Source organism: Poecile atricapillus, chromosome 26 (assembly GCF_030490865.1).
Source record: "Poecile atricapillus isolate bPoeAtr1 chromosome 26, bPoeAtr1.hap1, whole genome shotgun sequence".
NCBI lineage: Eukaryota > Metazoa > Chordata > Aves > Passeriformes > Paridae > Poecile > Poecile atricapillus.
Window position 1 is genome coordinate 5,785,277 of NC_081274.1, and position 20,658 is coordinate 5,805,934.

The following is a 20,658-nucleotide window of genomic DNA, read 5'->3' on the forward strand; positions in this document are numbered from 1 at the left end:
AAATAATTACAAATTATATATATAATTTGCCAGTAATTAAGTATGATTAAAGCATAAGCAAAACCGACCGGGGTACGGGTTCCTCACCCTGCCTCACGTACAGAGCAAATCACTTCAAGCTAAACTTATATACTGTATGCTTACACATATTCACTAATGCTTCCCATAAGTTTCCTCCTATTTCCGATTTTTCTCTCTTTACATCACTTTTCTTCACGGCACATGCTTCACTTGTTGTTAAGGGATCTTCAGTCTTCTTTTGGGGGTCTTTTGGCGAAGGCTTCTCCTCTTCCTCATTGTCCTTTGGATAACCTTACAGGTTTGTGTGTGCGTACTAAGCGTTGTGTTATGTTACTCTACTAATTAGTCTGATATTTACTGATTTTTAGGCCCAATGCCTAAAGTCGTTCTAATTTTGTCCATCTCAAGGCCGTTTTGGTCTTGAGACATCACTTATCTTCTAAACTACATCCTGTACCTCAATTTTAACATGTAACATCTGCAAAGGGGTACATCTGCCTTATAACACTGATTCTTTTGGTTGCTTCTAATAATAACTTTCCGAATAGTTACAATTTAGTCAGCACGAATCAATTCCATTTATTTTAATCCCCCATTTCTCTTTTTGATTACATTTATTCATGCCTTTTTAAAAAAAACCCATGAACTTGAATCTTATTTTTTTATCTTCTCAATAATTTCATTTCTTGCATTTACTTTATTTTCATTTCTAATGTTTTAACATTTTTCATGCTGTATCAAGCTTTTTGCACTCTCTTTCAAATTTAGTTAACTTTTTTTTTTGAGCAATTATAGTTTCTTTTCGTTTAGTATTCCTTGAATTACTGAATGGATTAGTCTAATAAGGCATGAAATTATACAAAATAGAAACAATAATCTTAATATAAAACACTATGCCATATATTTTAACTTTTTCCACTAAGTACTTCTAAAAAGGTTATCTCACTAATCAGTCTTCAAAATAAAATTCTATTTTTGAACTGGTATATATATCTTTAGCAATTTTTGTGATGGCTCTTCTATAATCATTTATCTTTATACAAAACTCAGATTTGTTAAACTTTCTACAAATTCCCCCCTCTTCAGCTAACAAATACTCCAGGGCAATTCTGTTTCCATAAACAAATGCTCACATTTGTGAATGTTGCTTGGCCAGCAGCTTTAGGGCAGTAGAGGTGTGGTTTGAAACAACTTTAACTACTGTCTGCAGCTTCATGAACTGATTCAATAGATAGATTTGGGTTCTGTATCTCTAAGATCCATCTGCAGCTCAAGTGGCTGGGTCATCTTTCTGCAGGCCATTTGTCTTCATTTCTGGTTTCTTCTTGCTTTTGGAAAGTCAAGGTTCAAGTCTCTTTTATTGTTCTTTAATGTTTCATAAAGTGGTGTTCTTAATATATTGCTCCTGGACCTTGGTATAACGAAGAAGGAGGGTCATATAACTCTTAAGATACAGGTTCTTTTTCACTTTTGAGATAATTCACTGTATGCTCTTTGCTCACAAATTTAATATATTCTATCAGGGGCTTTCCATTTGTTACTTGTTGTACCTGGTTGTTCCAAATAGAATTTTAGGTCACTTATGGATTGGTAAGGGTTAGCTCCAGAACTTTTATACCAGCACAAATCAACATGGTTATCCTACAATTAGTTTCTTTTTGTTATTCTCTAATATCCAGAAGGAGTTTTTGGTGGCCACGTGTTAGTATTATTATCTGATACAAACTGTTTTAATTATTTGATGATTCAAAATTTATCTTCCAGGTTATTTTAATGTCTTGGAAGTTTGAGTAAGATTTCATTTTAAAAATTGGTCTGGAGCTAGACTCTCACTTTCCCACAGCTATTTTTTTAGCTATTTTAAGTCTTTCACAAATTTAACATTTAAATAACTTTAATTCTATAACTACTTCTTGCATTAAACCTACAAAAATATTTTAGTTAAGGTTGGCCAATCTCAGTTGCTATACTGCTGTTCCAACTGTTCACACTACTTATTCATTTTGTCTAATTCTTTCTTTGGGATCTTTTTTATACTTTTATAAAATTACTGTGGTTGTAACAGGCAGCATTAATATATGGATGTGCCACAAACACAGGTTTTATCTTGTTTTTGCTTTTTTCACTGTCTCATTTTGGACTTTTGGGTTTGGGTTCTTTTTCCCTTTCAACTGAAGATTGATGAGAGGCAGGCGGTTTTCTCTCGTTCGGTCTCAGCTGTTTATTTTTTCTTATCAGCATTACAAGGTACAAGGAGTTATGTGCACTATGATAGAAAAGGGGTAAAATGGCCAACAAAGATCTTCTTTAAGGTCTTTTATATGTCCGTTTACCCAATTAACAGATGCCAACCAAGCTATTTTCCTTAGTGACCCAATGACCCAACACCTGTGTGCTGCACTGCGGCATTTTCTACCCAATCACCTGCTACTACCCAAACACCCCTAGGAGAAGAACATGAAGAAGAAAGAAGGACAAGAGACAGCACCCTAAATCCTCCATCTTGTCTCTTGTTCTCTAAACTACGTTTTCACCCAGTGATTTAAGAAACTTTCTAATCTACACACCTACCTTTCTTATCTAACTTTAGCATTTGTTTTCATGTATCACCATGAAAACATGCACATGAATTTCATATTATATGAAATTCAGTGTTTCTTTGAATCCTAGAACTAAATATTAAAAACAAGGGCACACACTCTGTATCTCAGACTCCAACATCTGCCCCTCTCTTTTTTTTAAAAAAAAAACAATAAAAAAAATCAACCTAAATATTTTCTTGGATTACTTTTCAAGAAGGGTTATTTTTCCTTCACTCATGTTTTAACAAATGAGGCTTTACAATATTAATTTTCCCACTCTTTCACATGAAACCCAAAGTCCATTGCTTTTGCATGTGGGATCCAAGCTGTTCAGCTGTCAACTGTGGTCCTGATACAGTTCACATCAGCGTGCTCGCTCTTCTGCTCTTTGGGCTGTCTGCTTGTCTCTGCAGCTGATGAGTTTCCACGTTCTTCTCTAGGAAGTTACTTCTGTTTTGAACCTGTGAATACAAAAACATAGACTTTCCTCCAAATTATTAATTGAAATGAATTTTTAATTTTCTTCCTACTGAACTTTTGACCAGAACTAAAGAACTCTCTCTCAACTTTGCTTGAGTACTGTTAGAACAATACCTGATAATTGATGGAATTGGCTTTGTAACAGACTTGTTTAAAAGGACTGTTCAAGAATTATTTGTAATAGATATAAGATCTTTATGCTTTTTCCAAAAATTTAAGATATATAAGGTTTTTATACTTCTGAGGCATAGCCTTGGTTCCCCCCCTTTTTTTTATAATTAAGTAAGATATCTGGGGTTTTTTTTGTTAGGACAATGGAAAACTATCAAAGTAAAATACTTGCACATGTATACACATATAGGAAATAATATTTTTACAGAAATTAAAAACTTATTAAGAAGATGCATAATTAATATTATGCAATATTAAACTTATCTAAATAATCTGTAATATGAATTGCTAAATGTACTAAATATATACTCTCATCCCAGAGTCTGCCACAGCTGATAAATCAATGGAAGATTGGAAAATCATGTCCGGATAACAATTTTCCAAGCCCACTGTAAAATCCAGCTGCTATATTAATTCACTAATTGCCAAGTCAAATTGACCTGAATATTGTTTTGATGCAGAAAACTTCTGGGTTTATTGGTAAATTCTCCATCCAGGTAAAGTCAAGACTTGGCCAGAGCCTTAGGTCTCATCTGGAAAGATGTCTCTTAAGTAATTTTCAAAGCAAGGGGTTTAAAAATAACAACTATAAGATGCTTAAAACACAGCAAACTTTTAAAAGGCATTTGTATAAAACAAATGATCAGATGTCTTAGGTAATTGACTAATTAAACCATTCAGCAGTTGGTTTAATCTGAAGTTTCTTTCATAACACTTAACTTTCAACCATGACACATTTTCTTAGAATTTTGGAAACTAAAATAATAAAGATACACTGGATTAGGCAAATGCAAATCTTCTTAAACAAGGAAAACAGTAAAAACCAACACAAAAAAACTCTGTATAGAAGCAGCTGCATAACTTATTTACCAAGATGCATCTGTAGTTAGAAAACAAAAAAATCTCAAATGACATGTGTCTAAAAGGTAATTACACAAAGATATATTAAAATATGTATAAAGCTGGCTTTAAATACAACAACACTTTATAGATAATGTTCATCTTAGAAATCTACAAATTTACATTATAGAATGAATATGTCATCAGTGTCTGAGGAAATCAAGATAATATTTTTAAAACATTCATGTCTTGAGGACTAAAAATGAATTAAAGTGAAAAACTTTTAAATTTTTTGTAAATAACAATCACTATTTTTTCGTGCAACTTATAGAAAATTAAAACTGCAGAGATTATAACAAACAATAGAACTTCCAATGAAATCAAGAGGGTTACAAATTGCATTCACCTCTGTTCTTAAGCAGGTGTTCACCACTGTTTTACCACAGCTGTTTCTTCATCTCTCTAGGAAAATAGCTATGTAGTTTAAACAAATGTTTTCAATAAGACATGAAGCAATTTAAATTTTAAACTTGTTAAAAATTAATTATGATAAAAAGAAGTAACAAAACTTAACGTCAAAAAATACCAAAGTTATAATTTAAGTTAAAAATACTTAAATTTAAACAGTGAAGTTTAACTTTGCTTAATCTTATTAACAGTTAATCTATATCAGATGAAAACACAACTTAATCTTACTCTGTTATTATAAAAAAAGGCAACCAAAAGTTTGGTATACACTTCTTTGAACACAATATAACAGGAACATTGATTCATCATAGAGATTATAGGGATGCAACAAATATATCACTATTCTATGTTATCTGATTTTGAGAATAATTCATAATAACTGCAGATGTTATTAAAACTACCCATTCGTAACAAGAATTTGCTTGGTATATGTTTACATTTGTTAGGATTTTTAGAATGTAATTTTACTAGAAAAAAATACAACAACACAGATTTGGCAATTTGTCATTCAGCTTTTGTAGTACTTTTCAGAAACATTAAGTCTAACTTTTTAACTAAAATCTAAAATCTAAATTGGTATATATGCTGTTATACATGTTTTTGGTTTTTTTGGGTTTTTTTTATAACAAAAGACTCATCTTAAAATTTCCTTATTAAAATTGTAAAAAAAACCCAAGGAAATGGGTAATATATGGTTAACATAACTTTCAGATTACTGAAAACTGTATTGAACTAAATCCACAATACACTTACTCAGATGAAAGGAAAGGTTAAAAATGAAAGAAACCTGTCATTAAATCATTTTTCTGTAGGCTTATCATATGATCTTTCAACTTAATTTTAAAGAAATGCATCATGCAGAAGTTAACTGTAACTTTAGTAATAATACTTGATCACTCCATATCATACAATATTACATTATCAGTAGATGTATAGAGAAGATAACATTTTCAAAACTTTCATGTATTAGGAATACTGAAAAGGAAGAAAAATCTTTTAAATTTCTTGGGATGCATAAATATCATTTTCTATGTTATTCTGTAAAAACAAAACCAACAGGTATCATTAGAAATACAACATCCATATGTATTCTATTATGCCACATTTTTAAACTTTTTGATCCATTTTTGAAGGCACTTCAATAAGGGCTTCTCTCTGAAGCTTAACTGACTGCAATGATTTGCAGATTAGTCAGTAATGCATCTTACAATGCTTTTGATTTTTACTTTTCGGCTATTTTTCTGAAACCATTCCAGAAATACTGGACTTTGTATTGACATGTCCCGTAACCCTGTGTCCATGTCTGTGGGAGGATTTGTAGGCTGAAAGAACTGTGCATTACCACGGCTGTGCTCAAAAGACTCTTGGCTTTGTGTGGTATCCAGTGAATCTATCTGCTGTGGTGAAGCTGCTGTTTATCCAAGCTGTTGTTGCTCTGCTGCAGCTGTATTGCAAAGCGAATTCAATTTTAAAAGTGCCGCTGCAGCGCTCGGCGCAGGCTGCGGCTCCGCTTGTGCGCATGCCTGCCCCCCGCGCCGAGCTGGGCACGGAGGGACGGGACCACGCCTCCCTGTGATGTCACCGCGCCTCCCTGTGACGTCATGGGCACCCCTGATGAGGGCTGGCCTGGGGGCGGTGCCGCAGGCGGGGTCTGGAGCTGCGGCTGTGGTTGCGTCACTGCTGACGTCACTTTGACTGACAGCTGTGGCTCCAAGCCCACCCCTGGCAGGCGGGGTAGAGGGGCCACCATGCCCGTGGAGGTCCCGGACCGCTCTGGGTCGGGCCAAACCCTCCCGTACCCTCCCAGGGGGGACAGGGCTGTCCCCTCCACCCCCCTAGGGCCGGAAAGGGACTCGGCTGTCATTTCCCCTCCCTCTTCTGCCTGCAACAGCATACCGGGTGCTGGAACAGCTCCAAGAGAACCCAGACACTCTTGCAAAAGCTCTAAGACCCCTTTTTGCAGATTCTGCCCGTGTTTTAGAATCACCTCCTCGTCTCTGTATAGTTGTTTTTCTGGGCTTTCAACAGGCTTAGACATTCTCTTTCCTAAGGTAGATTTCAGGAAGGGCGCCACAGACTTTACAGCTTGCGGTAACAAGCATTCCACATCTGACTGAAACAAACCCTTCTGTTTTTCTGGACCCATCGTGTCCCTTGCCTGAGTTTCAGAGTCCCATTTACTGGTGATGACTTCATAAATCACTGCAGAAGCCATTAGAAGTTCAGTCGCTGCCCGGTCTCTTAGAGTGGTTTTTTCATATATTCTCACGTTTATCATCTCCCACAGGCTGGGGTAAAAATTTTCTCTGAATCCACGTTAGGGAATTCTACCCGTACCCAGGATAGAAGGCTTTCAAGCTCCTCCGTGGACACAGAGATCGGGTGCTCCTTTACCATAGCTTCCAAAATAGCCAAAACCTCCCCCTCAGGTTTGGACATGTTTCCCATATTTTTGCTCCCTTTTGATGGCTTACCTGACCTCAGGGTCAGCTTTCTCTCAGCTCCTCTCTCCGTGATCCGTTCCACAGCTCACAGACATCTGGCTTGGCTTGTCCGCTCTCACCAGCACCGGGATTACCGAGATCATATTTTTCCCCTTTCCAGGGAGTTTTCCAGCTTTCCGCTGTCTTCTCTTTTTTCCTTTTTTTTTTTTTTTCCAACAGGAGCCTTCAGTTCAAAGTGCCCCAAGTTTGGGAGCCATTTGTCTCTTTATGGACTTTTGGATTTGGGTTCTTTTTCCCTTTCAACTGAAGATTGATGAGAGGGAGGCTGGTTTTCTCTCATTCGGTCTCAGTTGTTTATTTTTTCTTATCAGTATTACAAGGTACAAGGAGTTATGTGCACTATGATAGAAAAGGGGTAAAATGGCCAACAAAGATCTTCTTCAAGGTCTTTTATATGTCCATTTACCCAATTAACAGACGCCAACCAAGCTATTTTCTTTAGTGACCCAATGACCCAACACCTGTGCACTGCACTGCAACATTTTCTACCCAATCACCTACTACTACCCAAACACCCCCAGGAGAAGAACATGAAGAAGAAAGAAGAAGGACAAGAGACAACACCCTAAATCCTCCATCTTGTCTCTTGTTCTCTAAACTACTTTTTCACCCAGTGATTTAAGAAACTTTCTAATCTACACACCTACCTTTCCTATCTAACTTTAGCATTTGTTTTCATGTATCACCATGAAAACATGCACATGAATTTCATATTATATGAAATTCAGTGTTTCCTTGAATCCTAGAACTAAATATTAAAAACAAGGGCACACAGTCTGTATCTCAGACTCCAACACTGAAAGACATCCCACTCTAGAAACCAGAGTGAGAGCTATTCACAGATGGAAGCAGCTTCGTGGAGAACGGGACCAGATACGCTGGATATGCGGTAACAACAGTCAGTACAATAGTGGAGGCAAAAGCATTATCACCAAATACATCTGCCCAGAGGGCAGAACTGGTTGCCTTAACCAGAGCACTAGAATTAAGTGAAGGGAAAAGGGTAAACATATGGACTGGCTCAAAGTATGCTTTTGGAGTGGTGCATGTACACAGAGCACTGTAGAAACAAGGAAGACTGCTGTCTTCTCAAGGCACACATTAAACATCAAGATGCAATTTTGCAATTGATAAAAGCAGTACAAAACCTGAAGATGTAGCAATTATACACTCTAAAGCACACCAATCAAGAAACTCCAAAATTTGTGAGGAAAATCGAAAAGCAGACTGGACAGCCCGACAAGCTGCTCGAGAAGTGCAAACAACAATGGCATTGATACCTTTAAAAGTTAATGTATGTCAATTCAATTTGCCTCCAAAACCAAAATATTCAATAGAAGATGAGAAATTGGGACATTTGCTAAATGCACAAAAGAATTCAGAAAGGTGGTATGTAACTGCACAAAGACAAATAGTGTTAACCCCCTTGATAATGAGAGAAGTTCTACAAATTAAACATAACAAATGTCATTGGGGTGCAGAGGCATTGGTGAAATTGCTAAAACAAAAATTAATCTCGGTACGGATGCTAACAATGGCAAAATCAACTCAGTGGCTAGACACAGGCACAGCTAGGAAGGATTAGGGTAGGAACAGAATCAAGATAACACTTGGCAAGAACCTTCTAGTAGAGTGAAATTTGGGTTGGCCCTGGAGTCTTTGCTTGGTCCTATAGCAAACTATCAGAATAGAGAAACAGGTCAGGTAGATAAATTAGCAAAAGTCACCCGGGAAAGATTTAAAGAACCAAACGTACAATTACAATTTACTACTCCTGAAAGAGCATGGAGTGTGTGAGTTTTTTTAAAGGGACGGATTGATCATTGCTGCATCCACACCCCAAATGTGACTGCAGATGTAGAATATGACATCTATCAGTTGCAACAAATAGAGCACGAAGCACAGGAAGAGCAAAAGGTTTTGTCGACAAGTTGGTCAGGCAAAATCTTCAAAGGGTTAGGGTGGAATGTGAGTTCATGGATTAAATCTATCATTGAGAGTGGGATAATCTTACTAATTGTATTCTTAGCAATTTGGTTAGTTTATAGCCTCTTAAAAGGAGAAATACAGAAGAAAATGTCCTGGAACCAGAAAATAATAAAGGCACTGACACGAGATCTACCCCCACCATCTTTTGGTTCTCCAGTTCGTGACAACATCCAGGACAGCGCTTACATCAATCAAGGATTCAAAGAACATCAAGTATAAACTCAGAAACAAAGGAGTGTATCAAGTAAAAACATTTGCACTTATAGTGAAGTGAAAATGCTTTCAAAGGCGGGAATGATAGTAAAAGGTCTTAAAATCTTAGAAAATTTGGGGACTTAGAAAGAAAGTTAGGTTTGGAAAGCCCTGGGAAAAGTAGGCCCTGGGAAATGTTAGGCCTTGTGCTTGCTAAAGATCAGGTCAAACTGCACCTGTGTAATCAGTAGATGATAAATGATACAATTTTTGGATGTGATTAGATATAATTATTGTTTAAAGAACATGAGGAACAATGTCAGGGGGCTGAGGTGGATCATGAGAAATCCATGCTTGGGTAAAAACAATGCATACAATAGAACAATGTCCGTTTAATAATTCATATGTAAGTTGCAAAAGAATAGAGTACAAAATATGTTCAACTCAAAACTAAATCGGGTCAGATTTAGGTATGTGTACCCCTGACACCCAGAGCTCTTCAATAAAGCACCTTCATATAATCATGCCGTGATTATGTGTCTTCCTGAACACTAACAGAAGGGGAGGCACTGGGGGGGGCTGGGAGGGGGATTGGGGTGTGCTGGGAGGAACTGAGCGGGAGTTTGAGATCGACTGATTTAAACTGGGAGAGGGGTTTGGGGGTCAAGAATGGCTGGGAAGGGGTTTGAAGGATGTTGGGGAGGGTGGGATGGGGTTCTGGGGGTCCTGGTGGAAAGTGGAAAGGAGTTTGGGGGTGCTGTGTAGAACTGGGAGGGATTTGAGTGAGCCTGGAGGGGCTGGAAGAGGATTGGGGATTGGAAAGCAGGGATTGGGATGTGGTTCATTGTGCTGGGAAGAGACTGAGAGGGTTCCTGATGAGTCCTGGTGGCGCTGGGAAGGAACTGGGAGAGGGTTTGGAGGTCCTGGGGCAGAGGGGGGCAACTGGGAGGGGGCTGTGGGATCCTGAGAGGAACAGGAGGGGCTCTGGTGGGTCCTGGGAGAAGGTTTCAGAGGTCCTGGGTGGGGTGGACGAGAGTGGAAGGGTGCTTGGAAGGGCTTGGGGTGTCAGAGAGTTTTTGGGGGAGATCCTGACCCCTGCAGACCCCCCAGAGATGCCACCAGACTCTACCCGCAGCAAGATGCTGATAGGGATCAAGGGCTCAGTTTCTGCCTGCGCAAGAAGGTGAGGGGGGGTCCTGGGGATCAAATCCTCCCTCTCCTGGAACGTGTGTGCTCCCCCGGGGCCCCCAGCCTGATGTCACCCCCTTTTCTCTGCCCACAGAGCTCCTGAGCCTCTGGTGGTCGCAGCCCCTCCCCGTGGCCTTGCACCCGGCCAGGAGCCCCCGCTCCATCCCTGCAGTGATTCTGGAGGGGTCGTGTGTCCTCCCAACCCTGCTGTCACTCTGCCCCTGCCAGGCTGCTCCCAGTGCTCCCAGTAAAGCTTCCCAGTTCGTCTCTGTCCCGTTTATGGGGGGCAGTGGGGAGGGACTTGGGGAGACGCCATGGGTATACCCTGTCAGGGACAGACCCTGCCCCGTGATGGATCCTCCATGTGTCATCCTATTCTGGGGACTCCTTGGGAGACACCCAACTCCAGCATGGCACCCAGCAAACCCTAAAAAGCACTGGGACCCCTGAAGCCACCAGGGAAATTTGGGGAGGGGGTGCATGGGTGGTACCTGGACCATGCCAAGAGCCCAGCACTGCCCCAGCTTGGCCTGCCCTGGTTCCATCCTGGCTCCTCCCATGGGGCGTGAAGGAATTGGAAAAATGGGGTTTTCCCCTGCTCCTCCACCCCTGCCCCACTGCTGACCAATCCACCACCCCACCTCTCCTATCCCCCCTTTCACTCAATTCAAGCAGATTCTGGCAGCTTTTTCCTGGGAGCAATCCCTGAGTTTTGGGATTTTTGGGGTGCAGTTCTGGAGGGGGACAGCTCTGTCTGGCTTTCCCCTCCCTGCTGTAGCCTCTCAGCTGTCTCCCACACCCTGGAGGTGCTGGGATTTCCCTCCTGGGCACAAGGACGTTCATTCCCTTCCAGGAGCCCAATGCCCGGCTGGGGCTCCAGGCCAGGGGGTCCTTGAGCAGCTGCCCCAGAACCTCCGCCAGGGGCTCCCAGCGCAGCCGCAGCCGCTCGGCCTGGGCTCCCCAAAGCCCTCAGCAAGCCCCAAGTCCCTGCCAGGAACCCTCAACTCCCTCAAACCCAGCATCCCCCACAGCCCCTGCAAGTTCCCCCCATGGCAGCAGCCACAGCCATGTCCCCACATGTCACTGGCCATGGCCCCCCATGTCCTCACCTGTGGCTGTGTCCCCACCATGTTTCCATCCCTGGCATTGTCCCCAACGTTTCCATCAGTGCCAGTGTCTCCCCATGTCCCCATGAATGGCCACGTCCTCATCCCTCTCCATGTGTCCCCATGTCACTCCCCATGTCTATGGCCCACCATGTCCATGTCCCTCAATGTCCTCACCTGTGTCTTACTTCAATGTCTTTATTTTTAATCAGAAGTTAGATATTTTGAAAGGATAAAGAAAAATCAAAAGCCAATCAAAGCCAAAAGGAAAGGGTTTTTGTGTCTCTGCCAGCTGAGGACCCACATGACTGGTGGGAGGGAAGAGCATTTTTTGGAGGGCTTTCCACACCACTACCTCCAAAATCTTGGTCTTTGCCCCAGTTCATCAACATTTGGCTGAGGAAAACACCCTTGACTGAGGTGGGAAAAGATCTCCAAGAGCATCCAGTATTCCTTGATGGCAGTAGAAGATTGGACTGAAAGCAAAATACTTTTTTGCCATGAAAATCAACAAATCCACTCTCCCAAAGGAATTCCCTATGTCTGTGTCCCAATGGATGTTCCTGCTCCGGTGTTGATCCAGGTGTCCACAGGGAGCCAGGAAGATGTGGAGCCTCCCAGCCAGGTGTCTTCCCAACATGGATCACCAGGACCACGGATCACCAGGGCTCTGCCCAATGGGGTTCACTGGGGATCATCCAATGCCGATCCTCCCATGGGGGATGGAGCTGGAGCAGCGCACGAAGCTCTTCCCGCACTCGGGGCACTCGCAGGGCTTCCCTTACTGGTGCCTCCGTTGGTGTTGGGTCAAGTTAGATCTCTGTGAGAAGCTCTTCCCACACTGGGGACACTCGTAGGGCCTCTCCCCAGTGTGGATGCGCCGGTGGAGAGTGAGGTGGGTGTTGCGGTTGAAGCTCTTCCCGCAGTCGGGGCAGCGGAAGGGCCTCTCGTCTGTGTGAATCCGCTCATGTAGGAGGACATGGGAGCTGCGCTTAAACCTCTTCCCACACTCGGGACACTCGTAGGGCCTCTCCCCAGTGTGGATGAGCTGGTGTGTCCTCAGATTGGAGCTCCAGCCAAAGCTCTTCCCACATTCCAAGCAGGTGTAGGGCCGTTCCCCTGTGTGGCTCCTCTGGTGATTCAACAGGTTGGAGAGGTCACAGAAGCTCTTCCCACATTCCCCACACTCATAGGGCTTTTTCCCAGTGTGGATGCTCTGGTGCCGGATCAGGTGGGAGCTCCTGCTGAATCCCTTCCCACATTCCAAGCACCTGTGGGGCTTCTCCCCCAGCTCTGAGCTCTGGCTGGATCTCCAGCCGCCTTCCTGGCACAGGGGGGATCCTTCCTCCCCGCAGCTCCCTGGGCTGGGTTTGCAGACCCTCCTTGTGTGGGATCTCTGGGGCTTTTCCTTCTCCTCCATCCAGCCACGGCTTAGGAATAAGAAATCCTGGTTTAAGGGAAAAAACAAGAGGAGAGTGCCTGGGGCTGGGGTTTCCACCTTGCCCAAGGTCATCTCAGAAATTCATTTGGCATCTTGTGTCTGGAAGAAACTCCAGGACACTAATATTCAGCACAAACATCCTCCAAACATCAAAACAGATCAAAAGCTTCCAAAACACCAAAAATCTGATATACCCCCAAAATAGTAAGATTCAGCCCCCACAAAAAAACAAAGCACCAACATTTAGCCCAATAGAGCTCAGAAACTCCAAGATTCAGTCCCGTGAAAATCATGGATCTCCCTGCCCGGGCACTCGCTGCATGGGGGGGTGAGGGGGGCAATGAGGCCGGGCCGGAGCAGGGGGTGCCTGAGAGAGGCCCCGAGCCCGGGGGAAGCCCCTGCAGAGCCATGGAAGTGGCTCCTGGCCGGACTCGGGGATCCCCCTGGCGATCCCCGCTGGAGCAGCCTGGTCCTGAGGGACTCTGGCCCCTGGCAGGGACCCCAGGCTGCAGCAGGACAAGGATTCCTGTCCCTCAGGGGGAGGCACTGACATGACCTGACTGTGACCCCCATCCCTGTGCCTCTGGGCGGGGAGGGGGACGGAGAGGGGCAGAAAGTTAAGCCCGGGAAGGAGGGAGAGCTGGGCGGAAGATGGATTTCCGTAAGAATTACTTTACTTCTCATTTTCTTGTCCTGACATGTTAAACAATAAATTCAATTAATTTCCCCAAGTCAGGTGTGCTGTGCCCGTGACCAAGGATTGAACTGTCCCCACCCTCATCCAAACCCCCGAGCCTTTCCTTGTGTGTTCTGCTCCCCGCCCGGGACAGGAAGGAGAGTCACAGAGTTTTGGCCTCGCTCCGGCATAGCCCTGCTCCATCCCGGACTCACCCCCAGCTCGCAGCGCCCTCAGCTCCCGGGCACCCCGAGCTCCCGGCGCTTCAGCGCAGCGGCGCTTCCTTGGCCTCCTGCCCGGGCCGGGCCCAGCGCCGGGGCCGCTCCTCAGCCCAGGCTAACGAGAAATGGCGGAGCTCAGCCCAAGGGAGGCGAGGCCGTGCCGTGTGCAGAGCCCGCCGCTGGCTGCGATTGGCTGCTTCTGCCGTCACTCGTGGCTCTGGCGCGCGCTGATTGGGCAGAGCGGGGACAAGCCCGGCCCCGCTGGCGCCCCCAGGGCGGCCGTGGGGCAGGAGAGCCGCCATTGCCGGAGAGTCTGTGCGGGCCCGGCAGCGGCGGCAGCAGCGGCCGGAGCCCGGTGAGGCGGCGGCGGAGCTCGGAGGCGGCCCCAGCGCAGCGTCCCGGGCACAGCGCAGCCACCTCCGGCCTCCCGACACGAAGCGGGACGAGCCAGCGCTGCTCCGCCACCGCCTCCTGCCGAGGCCCCAGCGGCAAGGAGACCGCGGGCAGCCGCTCCCGCAGCGCCCTCAGCCCAGGGCCAACACGGGCCGGCCACGGCACAAGCCACCCGCCACAGCTCCCTGCCGCCCCCTCCCGGGCCCGCACAGACGCTCCGGCAATGGCGGCTCTCCTGCCCCACGGCCGCCCTGGGGGCGCCAGCGGGGCCGGGCTTGTCCCCGCTCTGCCCAATCAGCGCGCGCCAGAGCCACGAGTGACGGCAGAAGCAGCCAATCGCAGCCAGCGGCGGGCTCTGCACACGGCACGGCCTCGCCTGCCTTGGGCTGAGCTCCGCCATTTCTCGTTAGCCTGGGCTGAGGAGCGGCCCCGACGCTGGGCCCGGCCCGGGCAGGAGGCCAAGGAAGCGCCGCTGCGCTGAAGCGCCGGGAGCTCGGGGTGCCCGGGAGCTGAGGGCGCTGCGAGCTGGGGGTGAGTCCGGGATGGAGCAGGGCTATGCCGGAGCGAGGCCAAAACTCTGTGACTCTCCTTCCTGTCCCGGGCGGGGAGCAGAACACACAAGGAAAGGCTCGGGGGTCTGGATGAGGGTGGGGACAGTTCAATCCTTGGTCACGGGCACAGCACACCTGACTTGGGGAAATTAAATTGAATTTATTGTCCAACATGTCAGGACAAGAAAATGAGAAGTAAAGTAATTCTTACGGAAATCCATCTTCCGCCCAGCTCTCCCTCCTTCCCGGGCTTAACTTTCTGCCCCTCTCCGTCCCCCTCCCCGCCCAGAGGCACAGGGATGGGGGTCACAGTCAGGTCATGTCACTGCCTCCCCCTGGGGGACAGGAATCCTTGTCCTGCTGCAGCCTGGGGTCCCTGCCAGGGGCCAGAGTCCCTCAGGACCAGGCTGCTCCAGAGGGGATCGCCAGGGGGATCCCCGAGTCCGGCCAGGAGCCACTTCCATGGCTCTGCAGGGGCTTCCCCCGGGCTCGGGGCCTCTCTCAGGCACCCCCTGCTCCGGCGCGGCCTCATTGCCCCCCTCACCCCCCCATGCAGCGAGTGCCCGGGCAGGGAGATCCATGATTTTCACGGGACTGAATCTTGGAATTTCTGAGCTTTATTGGGCTAAATGTTGGTGCTTTGTTTTTTTGTGGGGGCTGAATATTTCTGTTTTGGGGGTATATCAGATTTTTGGTGTTTTGGAAGTTTTTGATCTGTCTTTGTTAGCGTTCAGGAAAACACATAATTGTAGATTGACTGTATGCAGGTGCTTTATTGAAGTGTGTGGGAACTGGGGGTATCAGCAACCCAAATCTAGTTCCGTTGTCTTTGTCCAAAGTGCACATATTTCTCTTATTTCAGCTGTAGCAGTAGTCATTGTAAGAACCTTATCAATATTGCTTCATTAATAAATCTTCATTAACTTTATCTATATTGCTTCATGAGAATTAGCTCATCTTTGCACGAACACGTCCGAATCTTATCTCTGGGTGGGTATCTTGGAGACCCCAAGTACCAGTTCCCATTACTGTAAACATTTCAGCTTGCTAGTCCATTCCTAATACCAAGTATTCTTGTGGCCTACCTCTACATGATTTTAAGAAACATTTTCAGAAACATTTAACCCCATAGTAATGTATTTCCCCACTTTGAAAATATTTCACTTTACTATAATAAGTGTAATGCTTTCACTATATGCAGTCCTTTTTCTGAGTTTATACTTGATGTTCATCTTCAAATCCACAGTTGTCGTAAGCGTTGTTACACTCTGGAGGACTTGGAGATGACAAATGCGGATGTGGATCTCTGTCCCGTGTCAGTGCCTTTATTATCTTCTGGTTCCAGGATACTCTTTTCTTTATCTCTCCTTTCAGAACTGCACAGATTAACCAGATTGCTAAGAACACAGTTAGTAGGATTATCAGACTCTCAAGAATAGATTTGATCCACGAGCTCACGTTCCATCCTAACCCTTCAGAAATTTTATCTACCCAACTTGTGGTGAGATCTTCCCTCTCTTTCTGTGCTTCATGTTCTATGGGTTTTAACGGATTAATGTCATGTTCTACATCTGCAGTTCCATTTGGGATGTGGATGCAGCAGTGATCAATTTGTCCTTTTTGGTACCTGCATACTCCGTGTTCTTTCAACAATAACATATCTAAAGCCAATCTGTTTTTCAGGGTCATTTTAGTTGTGGCTTGTAATTGTACATTTAGCTCTCTAAATCCCTCTTTGGTAACTCTTGCCAGTCTCTTTCTACCTGACCTGTAAGTTTGTACAACATCTTTCTATTGTTATAATTTGCTATTGGACCAAACAAGGATTCCAGAACCCACTCAAATTTTACACTGCTGGAGGTTTCCTGCCATCTTTCTTCATCTTCAGCTTTGTTTTCCTGAAATTCTCATCTTCTCCTTATTTGCAGAAGTTCATGCTCTCCCTTGAATGGGGACCTTTTCCAAATTGGGCATAAGGTGGGGAGGCCTAAAGTAATCTCTTTTACTTTTTCACCTACAGGCAAATGTGTTGTCCAGGTGCCATCGCTTGCTGCCCATCCAAATTGGCCTGGACTCTGAATTGTACTTGTGCTACATATTACCTTTTGGATCATTTGTCCTGTCTTGTCATTTATTTCACCTTGTTTATGTTTGATTCCTCTGCAGGCACATCCAATTTGCAGAGCTACCGCGAGTGGTGGCATTTGTTTTATTTCTTCATCATCAGAAGTACAGTCCTAAGTTTTGTTCCATACCCACCAATTCACTTTGTCTGCCTCCATTCTACTACTGGTTGCAGTGTTCCATATCCCTGGATCTGTTTCATTTTCAGAGCCTTCCCACTTAATGCACCAAGGGCTAGCTGCCATAGATTGGAATTTCTGAAGCACACTCATTGACCATGCACTGTCCCAAGCTTCAGCCCGATCTTTTCCTTCCTGTCCTTCACACTTCCACTTTGATACTGAAATCTTTTCTTTAATGACCTTTCCTATCTTTTCATAACACCATCCATAATTCCCTAATCCCCCATCCCAGCCTAGTTTTGGTTCATACTTTCCTCCATTTTCATGACAATCCCATCTAGATGAATACTTTGGCTTCACAGCATTTTCAAACACTGTCTTATTTTGGTACTCGTAATCTATTTGCAATACACAGCTCACATTTTCATTTTTATTCTCTTGCATTTCAGGTAATTTTGATGTTATAATTCCCCAATTTATTTGGTCTCCTGCTGCCTTTGGTATTGGCAGACAGGCAGTTATTTTGCTGGTGTTTTGCGTGTTGGCAAAATCTTTCATTAATCCAATCATCCCATTTTCTGCCTGAATAGTATTAGAGACTTTTATCACTTGTGTTTCTGGCTGCACCCCCACATCCCTCTTCATTCTAAAATGAAGAGTTCTCAGCTGATCCTTTTGCATTTCACATCCCAAGGTAACATTGATTCCAACTGATGGCAGTGAAGGCCATAAAATAATCCCCATTACAGTCACCAGCAACCTAGACATTTGAAACAATCAAACCCGCTTTATCTGCAGCTTTGTTGGCCCTACAGTTTGTGCAGTCCACAGTGCAGGGGAAACCTTCTTCACTCTGGTGTAATGTATCTAGGGATCCAGTCCAGCTCCTTTGACTGCTGTCAAGATAGTTAACAGTACCTGATAGGGTCCATTCCACCTTTCTTTTAATGGTTCTTCGTTCCAGCTTTTAACGTACACTTCATCTCCCGAAGGGATGTCATGAACTGGATTCTCAAGAGTCAGCGGCCTGTTCCACACAAGGGTGCTCCGAAGTCGAGCTGGAGCTTTTCCAAGAGACAGAACATAATTCTACACCTCTTGCTTCCCTGTAACATGTACATTTGGATTAGGTTGAGGGGATTCATATGGTTTCCCATCCAATATCTCATAAGGACTGACTGACATCCCGCTTCTAGGCTTTATCCAAATCCTCAGCAGTGCTATTGGTAAAGCTTGTGGCTGCTGCAATTTAGCCTCTTGGCATATTTTGCTGATTTGCCTCTTCAATGTCTGATTCATCCTCTGTACCTGTCCACTGGATTGGGGTCTCCATGGTGTATGGAAATGATATTCCTAGAGACACCCCAAATCTTGGAATGGTTTCTTGCAGTAACCACTTGACTGTCTCCTTTGCTTGATTTGTGCAACAGGGAAGAGCTTCTGGCCATCCTGAAAATGTGTCAAGCCCTACCAATAGATATTTGTATCCTCGAGTTCTTGGTAATTCTACAAAATCTACTTGCCAATAATCTCCTGGTTCTACTCCTACCCGAATTTTCCCTAATTGTGCCTGTTGTCTAGCCACTAGATTTTTCTTTAAGCAAATTACACATTTTGACATTACTGATTTTGCCATTGTTAACATCCATACTGAAATTAAACTTTGTTTTAACAATTTCACCAATGTCTCTGTACTCCAATGATATTTGTTATGTTTAATTTGTAGAACTTCTGTCATTATCAAGGGGGGTACCACTACTTGTCCCTGTGTAGTCACATACCACCCTTCTGAATTCTTCTGTGCATTCAGTGAGCATCCAAATTTCTCATCCTCTATTGAATATTTTGGTTCTGGGGGTAAATTGAATTGAGATACATTAGTTTTTAAAGGTATCAATGCCATTGCAGTTTGCACTTCTTGAGCAGCTTGTCGGGCTGTCCAGTCTGCTTTCCGATTTCCCTCATGAATTTTGGAGCTTCCTGACTGGTGAGCTTTGCAGTGCATGATTGCTACTTGCTCAGGCCTTTGTACTGCTTTTATTAATTTCAGGACTGCATCTTGATGTTTAATGTGTGTACCTTGAGGAGACAGCAGTCCTCTTTCTTTCCACAGTGCCCTGTGTACCTGCACCACTCCAAAAGCATGTTTTGAATCAGTCCAGATATTTACTTTGTTCCCTTCACTCATCTCTAATGCCCTGGTTAAAGCAACCAGTTCTGCTCGTTGGGCATATGTGTTTGCTGGTAAGGAACAAAGCTGGATTCAAGAGGTTAGCTGTCTTTAGTGTGACATCATCCTGCTCAGTCAGGATTACCTGGAATTTCATCATCCTGCTTGGAGATAGCCAATGGCCCCCTTTTGTTCTAACACAGCGGTCACCATGTGTGGCACATAGACATCTGTGTGTCTACCCATCGTGAGTTTCCTGGCTTCTTGGATCAGCATCACAGTGGCTGGAACTGCCCGCAGGCATGAAGGCCATCCAGCACTCTCGTTGTCAAGTTGTTTGGAAAAGCAGCCTACCAGCCTTTTCCAGCTTCCCAAATGTTGGGTCAGCACTCCCAGTGCTGGGTGTGATCTTTCATGCACAAACAGCTGAAAATCTTTGGACAAATCGGGCAATCCTAACGCCGGAGCTGTTGTCAAAGCCTCCTTCAGTTTGAGGAAGGCCTCCTTCTGTGGTTTGCCCCAGGTAAGCGGTTGTGGGCTTCATACAGGGGTTTTGGAATTAGTCCATAGTCCATGATCCACAGGTGGTACCACTCTGTCATCCCAAGGAAAACTCGCAGCTCATGCAGGTTCTGGGATTTTGGAATGGCACAAATAGCTTGAATACGATTAGTACCCAGCTTACATTGCCCTTGTGAGATTTCACATCCCAGCTAAATCACAGTCTGTTGGGCAATTTGTGCCTTTCCTTTAGACACTTTATATCCTCCCATTCCTAGTTGATTTAAAATTTCAATTGTTACCTTTCTGCAGGTTGTTTTCTCTTCTGTAGCTGTCAGTATATCATCAACATACTGTAACAGCAGGTATTGCTCCCTCAGAACTTGCCCATTCTCAGTTCAAATCTCCAGCTCCTTCACCAGCTGGCTTCCAAATAGGGTTGGACTGTTCTTGTATCCTTGTGGGAGTCGTGTTCAGGTGACCTGAGTTTTCTTTCAATGTCTGGATTTTCCCATTCAAAGGCAAACAGTTTCCTACTTTCTTTGTCAAGGGGTATGCAGAAAAAGGCATCTTTTAAATCACTTACAGTAAACCATTTCTATTTCTTTTTCACAGATGTCAACAATGTGTAAGGATTAGCTACCACTGGGTAAATATCTTTAGTTATTCCATTTAGTGCTCTCAAATCCTGTTCTAGTCTGTACTCACCATTTGGTTTCTTCACTGGAAATATTGATGTATTAATTTCTGATTCAGATCCTTCTAAAATTTGGTACTTCAAAAACTTTTCAATAATCTTTACTATTCCTTGCTGTGCTTCTGGCTTTATGGGATACTGTTTAACCTGGACAGCTTTTGCTCCTTCTTTTCATTCTACATGTACTGGTTGTGCCAACTTAGATTTTCCTGGTATGTCTG

The 20,658-nt window shown here is 44.5% G+C and overlaps 3 protein-coding genes and 1 pseudogene across 10 annotated transcripts in view; 2 read left to right on the forward strand and 2 right to left on the reverse strand.

Annotated features, from left to right (window-relative positions):
* LOC131588565 (zinc finger protein 239-like) overlaps positions 1-20,658 on the forward strand; it is a 129,906-nt gene that overhangs the window by 99,112 nt on the left and 10,136 nt on the right. For 4 of the 8 annotated variants that reach the window (XM_058857508.1, XM_058857510.1, XM_058857509.1 and 1 more), the window contains exon 1: positions 14,556-14,803. The exons of 1 other annotated variant lie outside the window; for it this stretch is intronic. The gene's annotated coding sequence lies outside the window, so the exon portion shown is untranslated. Of the gene's footprint in view, positions 1-14,553; positions 14,804-20,658 lie in introns of those variants that run through there. 3 more of the 8 variants (XM_058857513.1, XM_058857514.1, XM_058857507.1) reach the window with 2 other exon arrangements.
* LOC131588582 (zinc finger protein 239-like) overlaps positions 1-20,658 on the reverse strand; it is a 93,998-nt gene that overhangs the window by 24,638 nt on the left and 48,702 nt on the right. The gene's annotated exons all lie outside the window — the stretch shown is intronic.
* Positions 191-20,658, forward strand: part of LOC131588644 (class I histocompatibility antigen, F10 alpha chain-like) — a 196,718-nt pseudogene continuing 176,250 nt past the window's right edge.
* LOC131588620 (gastrula zinc finger protein XlCGF9.1-like) lies at positions 11,715-14,123 on the reverse strand. The gene is made up of 2 exons (XM_058857575.1): positions 13,874-14,123; positions 11,715-12,988 (listed from the first exon to the last, which is right to left on the reverse strand). Exon 2 carries the CDS (start codon positions 12,959-12,961, stop codon positions 12,323-12,325), a length of 639 nt encoding a protein of 212 aa, XP_058713558.1. The 5' UTR covers positions 12,962-12,988; positions 13,874-14,123; the 3' UTR covers positions 11,715-12,322.

What these genes read in the sequence shown, in the direction of transcription:
- LOC131588620 (XM_058857575.1), bottom strand. Translation starts at nt 12,961, where the DNA reads ATGGAGGAGAAGGAAAAGCCCCAGAGATCCCACACAAGGAGGGTCTGC.